Source organism: Hemitrygon akajei, chromosome 32 (assembly GCF_048418815.1).
Source record: "Hemitrygon akajei chromosome 32, sHemAka1.3, whole genome shotgun sequence".
Lineage (NCBI taxonomy): Eukaryota > Metazoa > Chordata > Chondrichthyes > Myliobatiformes > Dasyatidae > Hemitrygon > Hemitrygon akajei.
Genome location: NC_133155.1, coordinates 31,727,112 through 31,750,901, shown reverse-complemented (window position 1 = coordinate 31,750,901; position 23,790 = coordinate 31,727,112). Strand labels below are relative to the sequence as shown.

At 41.5% G+C, this 23,790-nt stretch overlaps 1 protein-coding gene across 4 annotated transcripts in view; it reads left to right on the top strand.

The window, feature by feature from the left end:
* map7d1a (MAP7 domain containing 1a) overlaps positions 1-23,790 on the top strand; it is a 308,464-nt gene that overhangs the window by 176,196 nt on the left and 108,478 nt on the right. For all 4 annotated transcript variants that reach the window (XM_073034371.1, XM_073034373.1, XM_073034372.1 and 1 more), the window contains exon 2: positions 9,692-9,886. In XM_073034371.1, the coding sequence (XP_072890472.1) occupies positions 9,692-9,886 (195 nt within the window). The remainder of the gene's footprint in view (positions 1-9,691; positions 9,887-23,790) is intronic.

Below are 23,790 nucleotides of genomic sequence, written 5' to 3'. Positions count from 1 at the left end.
CACAAAAACACAAGGACTGGGGTGTTGAAAAATGGCAGCAAATGCTGTTTGACTGACGAGTCGAAATTTGAAATTTTTGGCTCAGACAGGAGGCAATTTATCTGTAGAACAGTTGGCGTGCGGTTGGTTGAGTGTCTGCAGACAACAGTGAAGCACAGTGGAGGTTTCCTGCAGGTTGGGGGCTGCGTTTCTGCAAATGAAGTTGGTAATTTGGTCACAATGAGTGGAATCCTGGATATTGAGAAGTACTATCAGATTCTTTCCCATCACGCAATACTATCAGGGAGGCAGCTGATTGGTACCAACTTCATTCTGCTGCAGACCCCAAACACACCACCAAGGTCATAAAGAACTATCTTCAGCGAGAAGTACAAGGAGTTCTGTAGCGGTTGGATTTGACCGACTTATCTATTCATTAAGTTCTGCAACAGACAATCCGAGAATTACCAAGGATAGCATCACAGAATCCTGACGAAGGGTCCCAGCCTGAAACGTTGACTGTGCTTCTTCCTATAGATGCTGCCTGGCGTGCTGTGTTCCATCAGCATTTTCTGTGTGTTGTTTGAATTTCCAGCATCTGTTGAAATGCACCAAGGCCAATATGTTCATGACCTTGTCTTTGTTTCTTCTGAATCTCCTGGTGTATAATCACTTTGCTTCACTTCCCTTCATCATTGTACATTGAGATCAATGCTCCTCATGTCGTCACTTTGCTATTCTGCACCCCTTAGAGTATCCTCTAATGAACCACTCTTGAAAATACAGCTTTGCCACTTTAACAATGAATTCCCTCCCTTTTATTCAGTGGTAATCTGTACTGTGGACCTTGGCCCCCATCATAGAACATACTCAGCGGTCACTTTATTAGGTACACCTGTCCACCTGTTTTTTAATGCAAACCTCTAATCATCACGTGGCAGCAACTCAATGCAGGCATGGTCAAGAAGTTTACTTCAAAGTTTCTAAGTAAATTTATTATCTAAGTGCCTATATGTCATGATATGCAACCCTGAGATTTGTTGTATTGCGGCTATGCTTAGTAAATCCATGAAAAATAGAATAGAACTTTATAGTCATTGCTCACGACAACAAGGTTGCGGTGCTTCTCCAGTCCGTGCAGAACAGATGTTTACAATGCATGTGGTACGATTAATTTTAAAAAAGCCCGTATTTACATGTAACAAGTGACTTCAATAGGCCGTAACACTCAAAGGTCACTGGCAAGCTGGGGTGTAGCTTTATTCAGCTGCATCACAGCCCTCAGGAAGATGCTGTTATTCAGTCTTACTGTCTTGGCTATGGTGCTTCCATATCTCCTACCAGATGGCCAGAGATTGAAGAGACATTGTCTGGGATGGGATAGGTCTCTGATGATTTTACGAAGTTGCAGTAGGTATCAAGAGTTGTAGATTGTCTCCAGGTCTGGTAGATGAGTCCCAATGATGTGCTGAGCCATCTTAATGACCTGTGGGAGTGCTTTCTGATCTGCCTTGCTGCAGCTAGAGTGCCACACTATCATTCTTTATGTCAGTATGCTCTCCATTGCACATGGATAAAAGTCGGTGAGCAATTTTTGAGGCAGATTAGCTCTTCTTGAGCACCTTTGTGTCTTCCTTTCTACCAAGGTTGAGTTGACGGGCCAAGAGTTCCTCGATGACGTTCATCCCCAGAAACTTGAAACTGGAGATCTTTTCCATGACCTCACCATTTATGAATAGTGGGGTTTGTTTGGAACCTCTTGTCTTCCTGAAGTTAATTATCATTTCACTTATCATAACAATCAGTTTTTCTCCAAATCGATTTTGGCTTGCTTCCTTCCTGAGTGAAACTACACCGTACCTACAATATTTCTACTTTATATAGGGTGTATATTTATCATATCATTCCTGCTTTTACTATCTGTTAGTGTTATTTTAGGTTTTATGTGTTACTTGCTTTGATTTGGTAGGTTATTTTTTTGGGTCTGGGAACGCTGAAAAATTTTTCCCATATAAATTAATGGTAATTGCTTCTTCGCTTTATGACATTTCAGATTACAAACGGTTTCATAGTAATACTCTACCTTCGGATTGCGGGGGAAACCCGTACTTTTTGTTCAGACCAAACATCAAAATGAGGAAAGGAGGATCTAATGGCTTTTAAAAAAAATCTTTTTATTAATTTTAAACAAACATAAATGAAACATGAGTACAAAGAGCTTGAGAGTACATAATTAATAGGTTAAGGTATAAATACAAATAGATGAAAATCCATATATAATACCTCCCAAACTCATAGTAGTTACAAAAAAATGGAGTAATTAAGAAAACCCTCCAAAGAAAAAAAACCTAACCAACATGGGCCATTGCATTATGTCAAATATACACATTAGCGTCAATAACTCCACACCTCCATCCAAATAATTAAGGATAATAAAAGTAAGGTTTTGGAAAAGTCAGTTTAGCTCATATGAAAATGTTGAATAGATGGTCTCCAAGTTTCTTCAAATTTAACTGAAGGGTCAAAGACAACACTTCTAATTTTTTCTAAACTCAAACAAGAAATAGTTTGAGAAAACCACTGAAATATAGTTGGAGGATTAATTTATTTCCAGTTCAATAGGATAGATCTTCTAGCCATTAATGTAACAGATGCAATCATCCGTCGGGCTGAGGAGGTAAACAACTATTATCCACCATTGGTAAACTGAAAATTGCAGTAATAGGATGCGGTTGCAATTTGATATTCAGAACTGTTGAAATAATACAGAAAATATCTTTCCAATAATTTTTCAAAACGGGCAAGACCAAAACATGTGGGTCAATGAAGCGACTTCAGAATGACATCTGTCACAGGTTGGATTAACATGAGAATAAAATTGAGCAAGTTTATCCTTGGACATGTGAGCCTTATGTACAACCTTAAATTGTATTAGGGCATGTTTAGCAAAATAGAAGAGGAATTGACTAATTGTAAAATTTTCTCCCACTGCTCAGTGGGTATAAGACAGTGAAGTTCTTTTTCCCATTCCTTCTTAATTTTTTCTGATACTCCTGGCTGTATTTTCATGATCATATTATAAATGATGGCTACTAAACCCTTCTGGCAAGGATTCAGAGCTAAAACTTTTTCTGTAATGTCCATTGGACATGATTTCGGAAAAGACTAACATATTATTCAAGAAATTTCTACCTTGCAAGTATCTAAAAAAAATGAGTTTTAGGCAAATTATATTTATTGGATAGCTGTTCAAAGGACATAAAACTGTTATCTAAAAATAGATCATGAAAACATGTTATCCCTTTTGTTTTCCATAGTACAAAGGCTTGATCCATAAAAGAGGGCTGAAAAAAAGATAGATAGGGCTTGATAAGATAAACTTATTCAAGCCGAAGAATTTACGAAATTGAAACCATATTCGTAAAGTATGTTTAACTATAGGATTAGTTATTTGTTTATTCAATTTAGATAAAGCAAAAAGAAGCGAAGATCCTAAAATAGAAAACAATGAGAAATCTTGTACAGATTTACACTCCAAATTTACCCATTGTGGGCAAGGTGCTATAATCGATTCTTGTGTCCAAAGTATTAAATATCGAATATTAACTGCTCAATAACAAAATCTCAGGTTTGGCAAAGCCAAACCGCCCTCCTTCTTAGGCTTCTGTAAATATTTTTTACTTAATCTAGGATTTTTATTCTGCCACACATGAGGATATTTTGGAGTCAATAATATCGAAAAAAGATTTAGGAATAAAAATTGGTAATACTTGAAATAAACATAAAAATTTGGGTAATACTATCATCTTGATAGCATTAATTCGACCAACCAATGACAAAGATAATAGGGACCACCTGGTAATAAATTGCTTGATTTGGTCAATTAAAGGTAAAAAAATTAACTTTAAATAAATTCTTATGTTTCTTGGTAATTTTAATACCCAAATAAGTAAAATGATCTGTGACAACTTTAAATGGTAAGTGCATATTTAATGGAAATAGTTCACTCTTATTAAAATTCAGTTTGTAGCCAGAAAAGCTACTAAACTGAGCAAGGATAAAATAGCTGGAATAGATCTCTCAGGGTCAGATATGTATAGTAACAAATCATCAGCGTATAATGATAACTTATAAGTCCCTTCCCTATGGGTAATACCAAAAATATTAGGTGATTCACGAATGGCAATGGCTAAAGGTTCCAAAGCAATGTCAAATAATAGAGGACTTAAAGGACAGCCTTGCCTCGTACCACGGGACAACCAAAAAAAAGATCTCTGATTATTGGTAAGAACCAAAGCCAAAGGTTTATAATATATTAATTTAATCCATGATATAAATTTCAAGCTAAAATTAAAATTCTGCAATGTATTAAATAAATATGGCCATTCAACTCTATCAAACGCTTTTTCAGCATCTAAGGAAATTACACATTCTGGTATTTTAGATGAAGGAGTATAAATTATATTAATTAATTTTCTAATGTTAAAAGATGAATAATGGTTTTTAATAAATCCGGTCTGGTCTTCAGAGATAATTTGAGGTAATATATTTTCTAATCTAGTGGCCAAAAGTTTGGTAAGAATCTTAGAATCTGTATTCAGCAAGGGTATAGGCCGATAGGATGCACATTCAGTGGGGTCTTTATCTTTTTTAAGAATTAGAGAAATGGAGGCATCATAAAAAGATTGTGGTAATTTACCTCCAGTTAACGCATCTTTAAAAAATTTTACAAAGCCAAGGAGTGAGTATAGAAGAAAAGGATTTTAAAAATTCCGCAGTATAACCGTCTGGACCAGGGGCTTTACCTGAATTCATTGAAAAAATAGCCCCTTTTATTTCGGTTTCCATAATAGGTGCGTCTAGAAGTACACAATCTTCTGCGGTTAATTTCGGGATATTCAATTTTCTTAAAAATTCATCCATTAAGGAAGAATCCTCAACAAATTCTGATTGATATAAAGAATTATAAAAATCTTGAAAGGCTTTATTTATCTCTTTGTGATCAATCATCAAAGTGCCATCTCGTTTACGAATCTTAATGATTTGTCGTTTAACCGAAGCAGTTTTCAATTGATTAGCCAATAATTTGCCAGATTTATCGCCGTGTAAAACTGGGTTCTAGATTTAATTAACTGATTTTCGATCGAGGAGGATAATAACAAACTGTGCTCCATTTGAAGTTCAACTCTTTTTATAAAGTTCTTTACTGGTGGTCACTGAATAAATCTTATCAATTTCTTTAATTTTATCGACCAATGTTAGTATTTCAGTATTAGTTCATTTCCCAACTCCAGCAGAGTATGAAATAATCTGTCCACGAATAAATACTTTAAAAATGTCCCATAATATTCCACTAGAGATTTCTTCCGTAGAATTTGTTGAAAAAAAAACCAAATCAATTTGTTGTTTAATGAAGTTAAAAAAGTCTGAATCCTGAAGTAAAGTAGAGTTGAACCTCCAAGATTTAGCATTAGAAGATGAATCCATTGTCTTAATAGATAGCTTCAAAGGTGCATGGTCAGAAATGGTAATGAATCATATTTATAATCAATAACATCTGTAAGTAAATGATGATCAATAAAGAAGTAGTCAATTCTTGAATAATTATGATAAACTTGAGAAAAGTATGAAAATTCTTTGTTGTTGGGGTGTAAGAATCACCAAATTTCAGAAATTCCAGAATCAACCATAAAGGAATTAATAAGAGAGGCCGATTTATTCGGAAGAACCTGAGTAGACTTAGATCTATCCATCGAGGAATTTAAGCAACAGTTAAAATCCCCACCCATTATCAACATGTACTCATTTAAATTAGGAAAGGATGTAAATAAACACTTAAAAAATTCAGGACAGTCAGTGTTTGGAGCATAAATGTTAAATAAAACAACTTTTTAATTAAAAAGTGAACCAGTGAGAACCAAAAATCTACCTTGTGAGTCTGAAATTGTTTCATAGTGTATAAAAGAGGTTGAGGAATCTATAAAAATGGAAACGCCTCTTACTTTGGCTTGGGAATTCGAATTATACTGTTGGTCCTTCCAAAACCTAAAAAAAAAGTTGACTATCCTCCTTCCTCACATGAGTCTCTCGTACAAAGATAATATTAGCATTCATTCTGTGGAATACTTTAAATATTTTTTTCCGTTTGATTGGATGATTTAAACCGTTAGTATTCCAAGAAACAAAATTGATAATCTTATCCATATTGCCAATATTTATCGCAATTAACACACAAGGTTAAAAAAGATGAACTCATGAATCCGGAAGAGGGAGGCACGTTCAAGGAGGAACCGGAAGTTACGACACTCCAACCATTTTGGTAGTTTCGAGTCAGCCCATGAAGTAAAACTAAGCAAGAAGCAAAGCAAAAAAAAAGAATTCCCCTCCCCCCACCCTCAAAACCCCAGAAAAAAAGCCAGAAAGAGGTAAGCAGGCAAACTAATACTAATTTTACACCCATGTCTCAAGACGACAGCTCAAACGAAAAAGTAAAAAAAAGACACAAACCACCCATATTCAAAAAAAAGGGTTAGCATAACAAAGATTAAACTATAAAATTAGTGTTATATATGTAAAACAAAAGGATTAAAAGAAAAAAGAAAAATACTAAAATGTTAAAACTCAAAAATGGATATTATATTAATATTTTAAAAGAAAGTCCTCAATCTTGTTCAGACACATCCAAATGGATGTGACGTATCCAAGCACTAAGGTCTTATGGGAAAAAGAAACGACATCTTAGAGAAAAGTTTTTTTTAAAAACCTTAATATTTAAGCATTAAAGATATTTAAAAACCTTAATATTTAAGCATTAAAGATATAAAAAATGTATATAAGCTTAAAAAATCTAATGAGTTACTTACAAAACTAACAGAATAATAATTTAAAAAGAATGAACTCAGAATAAACCAAAAAAATGGACCTTTACTTAAGTGTATAAAAAATACACTATCAACCATCACGCAAGAATCATCAAATTATGAAAGGTCCAAATCTATAGACTAATTGTTAGCATAAAGAAGAAAGTTAATACAAATAGTAAAAATACTATTAGTTGACTGCGTTAGTCAACTCGTAGTGAAAAAAGTACTATTCTTCAAGAAATCTTTGGGCATCCGCTGGAGATTTGAACAACTGACAAGTCTCATCTTTGAGAGTAACTCTCAATTGTGCTGGAAATAGCAGCGCTTGTTTGTAGCCTTTCCGATAAATTTCCGACATAACCGATTTAAAAGCCATTCTTGCCCTCAGAACTTCGGGACTGTAGTCTTCCAGAATACAAAATTTGAAATTTTGAAAGCTGATCATACCTTTTTTCCGGGTAGCCTGAATCAAACGTTCTTTAGTATGAGGATAATGAATCCGGAGAATCACTGGCCGTGGTTTCGTACCTGGAGCTGGTTGAAGCCGAGAAATGCGATGTGCACGATCGATTATTGGAGGGGTATCCAGAACTTCTGAGCCGAAGATGTCCATTAAAAATTTAGAGAAAAATACAGTCAGATCACCGTTCTCAAAATTTTCCGGAAGCCCAATTATCCGGAGATTTTGTCTTCGAGACCGGTTTTCAAGATCAGTAAGTTTAGATTTATAATGATCCAGCAGTTGAGAAGTCGAAGATTGCTGTTGTTCCAGAATTTCAATTTTGCGATCTCTCTGGTGAGCGGCATCTTCGAGAGCTAAAATTCTTGCTTGTTGTTGTTGAGAATCCAGTGTGAGTGATTGAAGTTTTGCGTTGACTGTCTTTAAAGTTTTATCGAGCATAGAAAGCTTTGGGGTTAGTTTATTAAAAACACAAAATGCTGACAGAACTCAGCAGGCCAGACAGCATCTATGGGAGGAGGTAGTGACGACGTTTCGGGCCGAAACCCTTCATCAGGAAACCCTCCTGATGAAGGGTTTCGGCCCGAAACGTCGTCAACTCCTGATGAAAGGTTTCGGCCCGAAACGTCGTCACTACCTCCTCCCATAGATGCTGTCTGGCCTGCTGAGTTCTGCCAGCATTTTGTGTTTTTATTTATTTCCAGCATCTGCAGATTCACTTGTGTTGCCTTGGGGTTAGTTTATTCAAGTTTCTCAAGTCTCTTGTCCATAAGTTTCGCAATTGCTTCCAAAGTTAACAGTTCTTTCGCCAGTTTCGATTCCTTAGGTTCTCGTGGTTTAGACATTTTAACGAGTTGAAAAATAATTCAAACAGTCGAAAAAAATTCATAAGTATCAACTCCTTTAGAATAGGTATAGACAGGTCAATTAGGGGGTGATTGTAGGTAGAAAAAAGTAAAAGGATTGGAGCGAAGCCTAAAACAGTTTCACTCCATAAGCGCCATCTTGAGACCTCCCTATTGGCTTTGACTGTGAATTGATTGTTGGTGCCAGGTGGGATGGTTTGAGTATGTCAGAAACTGCCGATTTCCTGGGATTTCCACACAACAAATTTGAAATAAATTTATTATCACAGCACATGTATGTCACCATATATAACCCTGAGGTTAATTTTCTTTCAGGTAATCACAATAAATACTAGAAACACAATAGAATCAATGAAAGGTCACACCCAACACAACAGACGGAGAACCAATGTGCAAAGACAACAAACTGTTCAAATACAAAAAGAAAGAAAAAAAGAAACAATAAATAAATAAGCAATAAATCTTGAGAACTTGAGGTTAACAGTCCTTGAAAGTGAGTCCATAGGTTGTGGGACCAGTTTAGTTATGGGGTGAGTGAAGTTATCCCTTCTGGTTCAAGAGCCTGATGATTGAGGGGTAATACTGTTCCTGAACATGGTGGTGTGGGTCAGACTGGTTCAAGCTGACTGGAAGGTGACATTAACTCAAATAACCATAACTTACAAGAATGGTATGCTGAAGATTGTCTGTGAATGCACAACTCATTGAACCTTGAAGTCAATGGGCTACAGCAGCAGAGGACGACACAGGGTTCTTCTATACCTTTCTTTCCCCATTCTGATGTTTGGTCTGAACAACAACTGAACCTCTTGACTACATTTATATGGTTTTATACATTTAAGTTGCTGCCACATGATTGGCTGATTGGTTATTTGCATTAATATGCCCACGTACAGGTGAATCAAATAAAGTGTCTACTGAGCGTGTAGAGTCAGGATGAAGGTGATTGGCTGGGTAGATTCGGGATGAAGTTGATTGGCTGGGTAATGTAGATGAAGTTGATTGGCTGGGTAATGTAGATGAAGGTGACTGGCTGGGTAGAATTGAAGGTGAGTGGCTGGGTAGAGTCAGGATGAAGGTGAATGGCTGGGTAGAGTTGAGTTGAAGGTGATTGGCTGGGTAGAGTCAGGTTGAAGGTGATTGGCTGGGTAGAGTCGGGATGAAGGTGATTGGTTGGGTAGAGTCGGGATGATGGTGATTGGCTGGGTAATTTCGATGAAGGTGACTGGCTGGGTAGAGTCAGGATGAAGGTGATTGGCTGGGTAGAGTCGGGATGAAGGTGATTGGCTGGGTAGAGTCGGGATGATGGTGATTGGCTGGGTAGAGTCGGGATGAAGGTGATTGGCTGGGTAGAGTCGGGATGATGGTGATTGGCTGGGTAGAGTTGAATACAAGGGAAGTGGGTAAGTAAAGTGTGATGTGGGTAGACTGCAGTGAGTTTGGAAGTATTGTGTATACTGTGGAGTATTGAAGCTTGGCTGCATATATCATGAACCAACGTAAATGTTCTTTACTCATTACAGCTACTGACATTAACATTGAAGCAGAGGAAAGTTTAGTCAAGGAGGAAGAAGCAGAGGGAAAACCAGTCAAGAAAGAGGAATCAGTAGAAAATCCAGTTAAAGACGAAGAAGCAGAAAAGAACCCAGTCAAGGATGAGCCACCTGCTTCCTCTTCCAAATCCCCGGGCATGGGCAAAGGCTCCCGGACAAAGCAAGGTATGGCTCCTTCTGCAATAGTGTACTTCTGTGTTTATATGTAAAATAATATGTTTCAGCCACCAACATCCCACTGTCATTTTGGATTTGATATTTTATTAAGATATGCAAGTTGGCCCTCCTTATCCGCGGGGGATTGGTTCCGAGACCCCCCCCCCGGGGATACCAAAAAACGTGGATGCTCAAGTCCCTTATTTAACATGTCTCAGTGTGGTGGACATTAGGACCCAGCGCAGCTCTGAATCCGCAGTGTTTCTGTTCAAAAAATAATCACAACCACGATTGAAAATAAGGCGGAAGTAATAAAGTAGTTGGAAAGAGGTGAAATGCCATCGGTCATTGGAAAAGTGTTAGGCTACAGTCGGTCAACGATCGGAACAATTTTAATGGAGAATGTGAAAGGCCCTGCCCCGATGAAAGCTACAATTATTACTAAGCAATGCAGTGGTTAAATTATTGAAATGTGTATGTTTCTTAAGTGTTTAATATGCATAGAAAGGTGAAATATGTACTATATACTAAGAAAAACGTTTGAGCAACCGGATAATACCGGATGTACCTGTTCCGACTTCAAATCTGACTTAAAGACGAACTCAGGAACGGAACTCATACATAACCCGGGGACTGCCTGTACTTTTAAATCATCTCTAGATTATTTATAATACCTAATACAATGTAAATGCTATGTAAATAGTTATTATTCTGTATTGCTTAGGGAATAATGACAAGAAAAAATAGTCTGTACATGCTCAAACAACGAGTGCTGGAGAGAGAACTTCCGGGTTTTCCTGATCCGCGGTTGGTTGAATCCGCGCATGTGGAATCTGAGGATAAGGAGGGCCGACTGTATATGTCACAATATAGTACGTTGAGATTCATTTTCTTTCAGGCATTTACAGAAAAGTAAAGAAATACAATAGAATTTATGAAAAACTATACATAACCAATGACTGACAAACAACTAACGTGCAAAACGAAACGTATAGTGCAAATGTAAAACAAATGCTGAGAACGTGAGTTGTTGAGAGTCTGGAGCTTGTGGAATCAGTTCAGATTTCAGGTGAGTGAAGTTATCCACGTTGGTTCAGGAGCCTGATGGCTGTAGAGTAATAACTGTTCCTGAACCTGGTCACATAGAATCTAAGGCTCCTGTACGTAGTGACTTCTCTTTGGTCATTTTTGGGAGGGGTGCAAAAGCAGATGAGACGTCCGTTCTGAGCGTGGAATAGATTGAATTGCTCATCTTTGAGCTCTTTAAACAGTGACACTTTGAGATTAAAAGAGCCTCTCTTTGTCATCACTGTTCCTGTGCTCTGCATATCCATTGGGTGAAGTTCAGTGTGTGGCTGATGGGCTGAAGATACAGATGGTGACTGTGGGTGGAAATCTGTGATCTCCTCGTGACCGGTGAGGTTGAGTACAGAGCCGTGATGAGTACTCACTGCTCTCCTACAGGAAGGTCTCTGATCCTTAACTCTGCACAAGGCGAGAAGCTGGTTTAATGACGGACCTGGATGACCGGTGGCCAGCTGAGGTCAGGATGTTTGGGCATTGGGTTGGGCAGTTGTCAAGGTGTGAGCTGAATGGCTGGAGCAGGTGAGCAGAGGAAAGCTTAAAGGTGGGAAGAAGATAGCTGCTATGGATTCTCTAACAAAAGTGTGTTGGAGCCTTACCAGATTCAGAACACTGCAGCACAGAAGCAGGCCTTTGGCCTATAGAGTCTGTTTTGGCCTAGTCTTCTGCAATCTACTTGCCCCCAGATCATAGCCGTCTGTACCCCTCTCGCTCCATACTTGTCCTAAATGTCACGATTGAACCTGCATCCACCTCTTCTGCTGGAAGCTCCTTTGATACTTGCACCACCCTCTTTGTGAAGAAGTTCCTCCTTAGACTCCTCTTAAATATTTCACCTTTCACCTTGGGCCAATGGCCTCTAGTTCTAGACTCACCTCACCTGAGGAGAAACACTGCAGCTAATCTCAGCTTTACTGTCTGCATGAGCCTTGTATTCTTCGTGCGGTTAGGTACAGGGAGAATTGTCCACTATTTGCACCACTGCGTATACCCAGTGCCTGCATTAACTAGAATATCAGACTGGAATGGTCACCTGGTCCAATATCAATGTGACCCAAACACAACCATATACGCAGCCCTGTTTTAATAGCTTTGTTAATCTGCTGTTGTCATTATTTGCTGAGCAGTAGGGTTCTGTGCTTCCTGGGTTCTCTGAAAATCAGGACTGGAACGCTCGTTGATTGGTGTTTAAACAATTGAATTGACTTTATTTCTTACATCCTTCACATACATGAGGAGTAAGAATCTTTACGTTATGTCTCCGTCTAAAGATGCAATGTACAATTTATAGTAATTTGTAATAAATGGTATGTACAACTGGACAGTCAATATAACATAGAAATACAGTTGTGTCAGCACGAATTAATCAGTCTGATGGCCCGGTGGAAGAAGCTGTCCCGGAGTCTGTTGCTCCTGGCTTTTATGCTGTGGTTCCTTTTCCCAGATGGTAGCAGCTGAAACAGATTGTAGTTGGGGGTGACTTGGGTCCCCAATGATCCTTCAGGCCCTTTTTATATACCTGTCTTTGTAAATGTCCTGAATGGTGGGAAGTTCACAACTACAAATGCGCTGGGCTGTCTGCACCACTCTCTGCAGAGTCCTGCGATTGAGGGAAGTACAGTTCCCGTACCAGGCAGTGATGCAGCCAGTCAGGATGCTCTCAATTTTGCCCCTGTAGAAAGTTCTTGGGATTTGCGGGCCAATACCAAACTTCCTCAACCGTCTGCAGTGAAAGAGGCGACGTTGTGCCTTTCACCACACAGCCGGTATGTACAGCCCACGTGAGATCTGCTTAAGTATCAGTAGCTTCATGTTTGTGAGTGACTGAGGAGGGAGGAGTGTATGTGACCCAGCTGGCTGGTCCTTAATGGGAGGAAAGGTACTGTGGTCACAGGACCAGCAATATGATACTGGTTTGTTTTGGTGCAGTATCTAGAATAATTCCAAACTTTTGAAGTTTAGTTCATGGTGATTCATTTCACTCAACGCAGCACGTACTTTTGTCCATTGAATTTTGTACTCGCCTTGCTTTCTGCCTCCCCTGGCATCATTGCTTCTGCCTCCAACTGCAGCTTTCTGACCATCTCGTTTCCTTCCACTCCCTAACCTTTCCTCTTTTCTCCTATCCCCAGCCGCCTTCTGTGTGTTCCTGTCCCAGTTTGTCAGTCATTTTGTTGCCACCAGACAACTCTATGCATGTCCCCTCATTCAACCAGCTGCTGCTTGTCTCCCTCCTGGGTTAAATGCGCCACCATTTCTCTCTACCTTCACTAGACCCGGTCCAGGCTGCAGTTGTTCATTCCGAAACCCAGACTGATAAAGCACTCATATTCACGGACTGTCGATTGATTCATAAAGTGGCAGCTCATCAAAACACAAGAGTTCTGTTCTTCATACAGTTCTTCCTTCAGCTCCAAAGCCTCTGTGTTCCAATCATGGAAGTGGAATGGAACAAAACAACATTATTAGCTGAGTAAATGGGAGCTTAGTTTGAGCATCATTTTACGTTGACACAAACACTGTCATTCTGCTTCAAATCTGAGTGACTTTATTTCATGATTTCACTTGCCACCATTTTGGCTGCTGCTATTCCAGAAGATCATGGCAAATGTAGGCCAGATTTTGAGTTGTTCATAATAGTCCATACCCACTTATGGTGTTTTGAAGGAGTCAATTTTCTCAGCAGCCAGGTTCCACAAACTTCCCTGAAATTTCTCTTTGTGTTACACTGTACACCGAACCCATTTGCCCATCATTCCTTCCCTACTTGTTGCTAATTCATCAACCACCAACTCCTTGACCTCATTTACAAAACTGCTGCATCTTTCCATATTGTAACCTCTGTACCTATCACCAATTTTTCTTCTATCTCTGCCTCCTCCTTCCTTCCCTCAATTATCACTCTACTCCTCCATTTCCCCTTTCCTTCTCTCTTTCCCTCCTTACTTTCCACTGCAGGTCCTCTTTGTATCCCTCTCCTGCCATTCATTTTTGTCCAGCATAAGGTGAAGATAAAAAAAGAAATTAACCCAAATACCATATATTTGGTAATATCATAAAAAATACACTTTATAAATAGCTAGAATAAGGAAAACAGTAAGGAAAGAGGGGAGGGGGGCATTTTAAGGAGGAAAATGAATGGAGCAGTGTCACAAACCTATACTTGGCTTCAATCTTCTCAAGAAAGGAATGATACTTGGCCCTCTGTTTGAAGAGAAAATGTGTATGATATTTTATATGTTAAGTATATATATATAAGAGAGAGAGGGTTTTAAATGGTAAATCTGTATATGAGAGAGAAAGAGATTAATATTATTAAGAGTTTTAGCAACTCTAAAGACAAATAAATCATCAGGAGCAAATAAGTATATCCCAGGTTACCTAAGATAAGGGAGAATGTAGATGCTCTGCCACCATGGTCCAATGTTCACTGACAATATAAGAAATGCGTTCTAATGTCAGGAGTTGCCGTCAGACCTGTTGAGCTTGCTCCACCATTCAAACAATCATGGCTGGTTTGACTGTGGGCTCAGCTCCACCTACCTGCCTCTTCCCGCTAAGCCTTGATTCCCCTACTGTGCAAAAACCTATCTAACTGTCTCTTAAATACATTTAGTGAGAAGTCTCTGCTGCTTCTCTGAGATTTCCTCAGATTCACTACTACCTAGGAAGGGAAAGCAGTTTCTCCTCATCAACATCCTAAATCTGCTCCCTTAAATCTCAAGGCCATGTTCCCTTGTCCTTGTCTCAACTATCAGTAGAAACAACCTTCCTGCCTCCATCTCATCTATTTTATAATTTTTATGTTTCTGTAAGGTCCCCTTTCATTCTTTTGAATTCCAGTGACTATCATTCCAACTATTCCTCTCTATCCACTGTGCTCATTATCTCCTCGAAGAACTCCAGTAAGTTTGTTAACCAGGACCCTGCCCTTTTCGAATCTCTGCTTTGTGTGCTTAATGGAATGTCTTCTGGCCAGAGGCTTCACTATTTTTTTCTTAATAATATCTTTAAACATTCTCCTCTTTGTGGTACACTGTGTAATGTGATTATTTGGTGGTCTGCAGACAATTTCCACCACAGATTTTTTTCACTTTACTTATCTCTACCCAGATATATTCAACATTTTGTTCTTTAGATCTTATATATCATCTCTCACTCTTGCCCTAATGTCATCCATAGTTAAGAGTGCTACTCCTCATTCCTTACCTTCTTATCTATTCTCAAAGGTTCAAAAGTTCCAATTTACTGTCAGAGAAATGTATACAATATACATCCTGAAATGCTTTTTCTTCGCAAAACTTCCACGAATACAGAGAGGTATCCTGAAGAATGGACGACAGTTAAACGTGAAAACCCCCCAAGTCTTCCCCCCCCCCCCCGGCTCTCCCCTCCTGCGTGTAAGCGGCTGCGAGCAACAATCCCCCTCCCCCCCCACCAGCAAAACAAAAAGCGTACCCACTATCGAGCACAAGCGTGAGCTAGGTGATAGCAAAGGCACAGAACTTGCGGTTACCCCAAAGACTATCACAATTCATCCGGCATTTGGCAACCCACAGGTTCTCTCTCTCTAATAATAACAGCAAGTAGGAGTCATAACAACAACCCACTGGTTTACGATGTTAAAAAGTCCGTTTTGTCACTTTTTTCGCTCTCTGAGCCCAAAGATTGCAAAGATCGCGGGTCTTCGGGCCCACAGTGACACAGGAGTCTCCTGCCATGACACTGTCCCTCGATCCGCCCATCTCCAGAGCCCCGAGATCTAGGCCGCCTCACAGGCCTACCCCTTGGCCGGTCCTGAAATCCCAAGAACGGTCACATTCCCACAAAGAACCAAAGTCAGCGTGTAACTCAGGGTCAGAATCTTCAAAAGAACTCTGAAAGGGAAAAATAAAGATATTAAAGATGGAAATAGAGCTCTTTCCGAAGATGCAAGCAAAGGAGTCACCTTTTGGTGCCTTCTAACTCTGCCTCCGTCTCCACTCTCTCTTTTCTCTTTACTAGCTTTGCTTTGGTTTCTGCATTGCTTCCTTCTGTCCTCCTGCCATATTAGTTTAAACAAGGGATTCCCAACCTGCGGTCCACAGACCCATTGCTCAATGGTATTTGATAATGGCATAAAAAAGGTGGGGACCTCAGGTTTAAACCCTCCCCAACAGCACTAGTAAAACGACTTAGGACTTTGGGACTTTGACCCCGGTTTTGCCCCCCCCCCCCCCCCGGTAGACTGTCCAGTTTGAAGTGGTCCTACCTCCTCCAGAACTAGTTCTAAATACCACAGGAATCTGAAACCCTCCCTTCTGCACCACCACCTAAACCACATATCTATCCTAACTATTTTGTTGCTCCTATTTCAACCAGCACGTGGCACAGGTAGCAATCCTGAGATTGCTAACTTTGAGGTTCTAGCTTTTAATTTATCTCCTAGCTCCCTGACTTTGGCTTGAAGAACCTCATCTGCAATTTTCCTCTTCCGTTGGTACCTACGTACAGCACAACAGCTGGCTGTATGCCCTGCATGTTCAGGGACATGTCTGACCCTTGTACCTGGGAACCTCTATTGTGGCCACAGGTGCTCCTGTCTGTTACCCTTACCCTTGGAATCCCCGACCACCACAGCATTACCACTCTCTCTCGTGGTGTCACGATCCACAAATGAGCCACCTCCTCCAACAGCAGGTAAAGCAGTGCATCAGTTTGGGGGAGGGGGATGTCTGCACTAGCTTTGTCTGTTGGTCAATTACTCCCATTCCTTAGGCCCTTAAACTCCAGAATGACCAACTCACTGAATGCATTATCCATAAAAACACTCCTGGCATCGTGGATGTTCCAACGGCCTGTCTGGAGCTGTAGCTGGGCACACTTGCTGCATATGTGGTCACTATGGACTCTGGCAGCCTCCCCGAGTTCCCGCGTTGTGCAGAATGAGTATGACGCAGGTCATGTGAATTTGGATGTCATGCTAGATTGCTAGCAAATTTCTAGAGTCAAAGGGAGGTATAGGCTCTTCAGCCCACTGAGTGGCACCAACCCATTTCACTGCTTGTATATTCGTCCCAGTTTTCTTTTTATTCTCCCAGCATTCTGAGGGTCAGAATTTATTTGCATATGGAAAGGCAAGGGCTGATTAGGGTTCGTTAGAATGGCTTCCTTCATGGGAGATCAAGTCCCACCAATCTGACTGATTATGTTGAAGAGGCGGCTCAGTGGTTGACAAGGGCAGGGTGGTATGTGGTCCACATGGGCTTCAGCAAGCTCTGTAACATGTTCCTACTTGGTCCAGAAGGTTAGAACACATGGGATCCAGGGTATGCCCAGCAATTTGGATACAAAGTTGGCTTGGGGGCAGGAGGCGGAGGGTGGTTTTACAGATTGGAGGCCTGGGGGTCAATCAATTACTATCATTCCTTAAGCCCTTAAACTCCAGAGGTTATACTGTAGGGGCAGGATTAGTAAGTCTGCAGACAGCACCAAAGTTGGTGGTCTAATGGGCCATGACGAAGTTTGTTAACAGGTTAAAGATCAACCAGGAAACTGGGCAAGGGAATGGCAACTGGAAGTCAGACAAGTGTGGTGATGGATTTTGTGAAGTTTAAACTAGGACAGGACATGCACCGTGATTGCTGAGTATTGTTGACCAGAAACCTGGGATACAAGTATATAATTTCTTCACCACCTTCACTTGCATCTCTTAGTAACCTGCTGTGTATCCCATCAGGCTCTGGGGACTTACCTACCTTAATGCTACCTTTTCCTTTACTTCCAAATCCCGTAGCATATTAATACTCTCAACGCTGATCTCCCTATCCTCCCTGTCCTTTTTCTTGGTAAATACTGACGTAAAGTAGTCATTAGGGACCTTACACACATTCTTTGCACCCAAGCAAACGATCACCATTTCTCCTTGCGTGGCCCCACCCTCCTGCTCCTGATGTATGTGTAGAATACCCTGTGATTCTCTTTAATCTAACTTGCCAAGGACTTTTCCTAATTTCCCTCCTGACTTTCCTAATTCTCTTCTTAAGTTCTTTTCTGGCTTCTTTATAATCCTCTGCTTGATTCTAGCTTCCTAGGCGATTACATATTTTTCCTTTACTTGACTAAATTCATCACCTCTCTCAACATTCAAGGTTTCCTTACCTTGCTATCCTTGCCCTTCATTCTCACTTTCATACCTTTCAGAGTGCCTGTCCTGTACTCAGTGCAGTTGGTTTTTAAACACTCTCTACTTGTCGGATGCGGGCTTGCTCAAAATCAGCAGTTCCCAATTAACTCTCCCTAGTTCCTGCCTAATGCTTTCATATTTGACCTGCTCCGGTTTAATCTCTCCCACAAGGTCAATACTTACCTTTATCTATAGAAATAGACATTGTGGAAAGCCAGGCAAGAAATTGTGGGCCTCCAGCAGAGATATTAATCTCATCAGTAGCCACGGGTAAGATGCTGGAAAGCTGTAAAGGCTGCTTCAAGGGAAAACCTGGGAGCTACAGACTGGTGAGTCTAAAGTTAGTGGGCATGTTGTGGGACAGGATCCTCAGACACTTGCAAAAGCAAGGACTGATTAGAGATAATCAGCATGAATTTGTATGTGTGAAACCATATGCCATGAATCTAACAGAGCTTTTTCAAGTTGCAACCAAGAAGATAGATGAGGGAAATGCATTGTTAACAGTGACTTTAGCAAGGGAAAGACAAAGTACCTTGTAGTAGGCTGCTCCAGAAGGTGAGATTCCTCATCACCAGGTCCAGTACAGCCCTTCTCTTGTTGAGCAATCTACATGTCGATTCAGAAGCCCTGCTGGAGGCACCTAACAAGTTCTGCCTCTTCTTCTCTCACTAAGAAGGTTCAGCTTTACATTAGGGTAGTGAAGTCCCCATCACAATAATCCTGTTCTTTTCCCACCTTTTCTTAATCTTTCTGCATATCTGTTCCTATTGGCTATTGGGGTGCGTGTAGTATAATCCCATCGGAATGAGTGCAGCCTTTTTATTTTTGAGTTCTACCTATATGATAGATAGATAGATAGATACTTTATTCATCCCCATGGGGAAATTCAACATTTTTTTCCAATGTCCCATACACTTGTTGTAGCAAAACTAATTACATACAATACTTAACTCAGTAAAAATATGATATGCATCTAAATCACTCTCTCAAAAAGCATTAATAATAGCTTTTAAAAAGTTCTTAAGTAGTTTACTTAAATACATTAAATACAATCAACCCCGGCACTTTAACATATCTTACTCCTGGCGGTTGAATTGTAAAACCTAATGGCATTGGGGAGTATTGACCTCTTCATCCTGTCTGAGGAGCATTGCATCGATAGCAACCTGTCGCTGAAACTGCTTCTCTGTCTCTGGATGGTGCTATGTAGAGGATGTTCAGGGTTTTCCATAATTGACCGTAGCCTACTCAGCGCCCTTCGCTCAGCTACCGATGTTATACTCTCCAGTACTTTGCCCATGACAGAGCCCGCCTTCCTTACCAGCTTATTAAGATGTGAGGCGTCCCTCTTCTTAATGCTGCCTCCCCAACACGCCACCACAAAGAAGAGGGCACTCTCCACAACTGACCTATAGAACATCTTCAGCATCTCACTACAAACATTGAATGACGCCAACCTTCTAAGGAAGTACAGTCGACTTTGTGCCTTCCTGCACAAGGCATCTGTGTTGGCAGTCCAGTCTAGCTTCTCGTCTAACTGTACTCCCAGATACTTGTAGGTCTTAACCTGCTCCACACATTCTCCATTAATGATCACTGGCTCCTAAAGTCCACCACCATCTCCTTGGTCTTGGTGATATTGAGACGCAGGTAGTTTGAGTTGCACCATATCACAAAGTCCTGTATCAGTTTCCTATACTCCTCCTCCTGTCCATTCCTGACACACCCCACTATGGCCGTGTCGTCAGCGAACTTCTGCACATGGCAGGACTCCGAGTTATATTGGAAGTCTGATGTGTACAGGGTGAACAGGACCAGAGAGAGCACGGTCCCCTGCGGCGCTCCTGTGCTGCTGACCACTGTGTCAGACCTACAGTCTCCCAACCGCACATACTGAGGTCTATTTGTCAAGTAGTCCACTATCCAATCCACCATGTGAGAGTCTACTCCCATCTCCGTTAGTTTGTGCCTTAAGATCTTGGGCTGGATGGTGTTAAAGGCACTAGAGAAGTCCAGGAATGTAATCCTCACAGCACCACAGACCCCATCTAGGTGAGAGAGGGATTTGTGCAGCAAATACGTGATAGCATCCTCCACTCCCACCTTCTCCTTATATGCAAACTGAAGAGGATCCTGGGCGTGCCTGGTTTGTGGCCTCAGATTCTGTATTATCAGCCGCTCCATGGTCTTCATCACGTGCGACGTCAAGGCAACAGGTCTGAAGTCATTCAACTCCTTTGGTTGTGGTTTCTTCGGTACCGGGACAATACAGGATGTTTTCCACTGTCTGGGTACTCTTCTCTGCTCCAGGCTCATGTTGAAGATGCGCTGTAGTGGTTCTCCCAGCTCAGTCGCACAGGCCCTCAGTAATCGTGGGGAAACTCCATCCGGTCCTGCCGCCTTGCTGGTACAGATCTTCCTCAGTTGACCTTCCACCTGTGCAGCCGTAATCCTGGGCGTGGGCAAGGTCTCCTGTGAGTGGCTATTTTCCTGTGAGGGAAGTAAGCCTGGTGTGGAGTTCTGCGGTGAGGATGAGATTGTGCTGTCGAACCTATTGAAGAAGTTGTTCAGCTGGTTCGCTTTCTCCACATCTCCACTTATGTTTGCCCCTCGCTTTGCACCGCATCCGGTGATGATCTTCATCCCATCCCACACCTCCTTCATGCTTTTTTTCTGCAGCTTTTGTTCTAGCTTCCTCCTATACTGCTCCTTTGCCCCCCTTATCTGTACTCTGAGTTCCTTCTGAACTCTTTTAAGCTCCAACCGATCACCATCTTTAAAGGCCCTCTTTATAGACTCAGTAGACAAGCCCTCTGAGTGCAGCTGGGATATTGTCCCTGATTAGTAGAGCAACCCACCCCTGAACCCATTTTCCTCCCTCTCTTATCTTTTCTAAAACATTTAAAACCAGGAACATTAATCACTCATTCCTGTTTCTTTCTCAACCAAGTCTCCGTAGTGCCTGTAACATCATAATTTCATGCTTGAAGCTCATCACCTTTACCTTCAGTACTTCTAGCAATAAAATTACCCTTCAACTATCTGTCCTATCATATTACATCACTCCTGCCTGTTTTTACTGACCCTGGCATCTACGCTCCTCTCCATCCCTCCACTTTCTCACCTGGTGCTCTGGTTCCCACCCCCCTGCCAAACTAATTTAAACCCTCTGTGTAACACCAGTGAACCTCCCGCCCAGGACGTTCCAGTTTAGATACAACACGACCCTCTTGTACAGTCACCCCTGCCCCAGAAGAGATTCCAATGATCCAGGAATTTGAAACCCTGCCCCCTGCACCAGTTCCTCAGCCACTCATTCATCTGTACTATCATTCTATTCCTGCCCTGAATAGCACGTGACACAGGGAGTAATTCTGAGATGACTACCTTGGAGATCCTCCTCTTCAGCCTCTTTCCTAACTCCTTATACTCTCTGCACAGGAACTCTTCTCGCTTTCTACCTTTGTCGTTGGAACCAATGTGCACGATGACCTCTGGCTGCTCACATCCGCTCCCTGAAAATATTCTGCAGCTGCTCTGGCATCTGAGAGGCAACACACTATCCTGGTGTCTCTTTCACAGCAATGGAACCTCCTGTCCGTCCTCCTCACTATTGAATCTCCTGTCCGTCTCTCTAACTGTCCTGTCACTATTGCTCTCATGACTTTACCCTTCCCTGCTGAGCCTCACAGCCGCCACAGTGGCCACTGGCCTGGTTACAGCTGCTCTGCCCTGACAGGTCAATTACCCCCCCCCCCCAGCGATGTCCTTCACCTTGTGGCTGAGGGACATGGCCCCTCAGGGGAACCCTGAACCGACTGCTGACTATCCTCTATCCTTACTTCTCCTTGTGGTCACCTGTCTACTACCTGAGCCTTGCTCGCTGGATGTGACCACCTCAGTAAAAGTTTCATCACTCAGGTTTTCAGTCTCGCTGATGATCCAGAGTACATCCATCCCCGGTTCCTTGACCTTGTCAATCAGCGGCTGAAGTTGGATGCACTTACTGCAGAGGTAGTCATTGGAGAGATCATTAGGTACCTTAAATCCCACATCTGACAAGAGGAGCATTCTACCACCTTAACCGTCCTATACTGAACTAAGAACTAAGGATTTACAGACCATCAAAATGCTTCCCTGTTTTTACCTGTGTCTTCTCTCTGAAACCTCTTGAGTTTCGCATTCACCTAGATCACTTCTTCTCCCCGAGATCACTATACCTTTGGCTCCAACAACTCAAGCCCAAGTTCCACAATCAAAACAAATGATAACAAACAACTTAGAACCCTTGGCTTCCATCTGTTCTTGCTGAAGCCTGTTGAGCCAAAGCCTGACTACTCTAAAACAATGGCTGCTTTGCTGAAACCTCGCTTCTTTATATTGGCTCAAATAAACCTCACTCCCAACAAGCCGTGTTCTTTTCACTGGTTCGCACCCTGCAACAATGTCGCTTTCTTACTTGCTACTTCAAAGAATTTCTCACTTTGTGAATGGTGGGGGCACTGGAGACCACTGCCTGAGAGAATGCTGGAGGCAGAGAGCCTCTCTCACGTTCATAAAGTATTTGGACAAGCACTCACTTTGTCCTGATCCATGTTACAAAGCAGGAACTAGAAAGTGGAATTAATGTCAGTTGCTCTCCTATGACCAATGCACTAAATTGATTCCTGTGCTGTCGATTTGTATGCGCCCACGGTAAGTGATAGGGGTAGTGGGGATGGGAGGCAACACGGTGCTGCTGTCTCACTGTTCCAGAGACCCAAATTCAGTCCTGAACTCCAGTGCTCTCTGTGGGATTTTACTGCTTCCAGGTGCTGGACTTGCCTGGGTTTTCTCCAAGTACTCTAGATCCTTCCCAGATCCCAGACGTGTGCTGGGAGATTCACTGGCCATTGGAAACTCCTGCTTGTGCAGGTGGGTTGGTAGGAGAGTTAGCAGGAATCAATGTTTTGCAGGGAAGTGGTATTGTTAAGAGCTGGTGGAGACTCAATGGGCTGAATGACTACCTCTGTACAATAAGGAACATAGATCAGTATGGGCAGTGGGAGTAGCTGTACGATTGGTGGAAATAATGGAGAAAGATGTGGAAATACTTGTGTTAGTAACAGTAACAATAATGAGAACAGCAACAACAGCGATTGAGAGGCTCCATCCCTGATCCCAATCTTAGAGGCCATTAGAATCAAGAGAAACGGAGACAATACTGAGCAAAGAAGGAGAGTATTATAATATTATTAGCATTAATATTATTACCGTATTCTTATAGGTAGTAGGCAGAACTTAGGTAACAGCAGTGTAGGATTTATCATAAAAGACTAGTTTCTAATGAGTAGATTCTGAAATAAACTGTTTCCTTTCTAAAATCTTTCATCCCCTTACAATATGGATGGATATTTATCACTGGGATTGGAAAAGCTTCCTCTGGGAGCCATGTGTTGCTTTATGAAGATGTTGAGAGGGAGATCTCTATAAGAGCCCATCAATGGGGTCCAAGTCCATAGGACGCTTAAAGCAGCCGCGCAGTTTGACTTATGGTTGGCCTTCATCAATCGTGGAATTGAATTTAGGAGCCGAGAGGTAATGTTGCACCCTGGTCAACATAATAAGACCCTGGTCAGACTCCACTTGGAGTACTGTGGTCAGTTCTGGTCTTATGAGAATA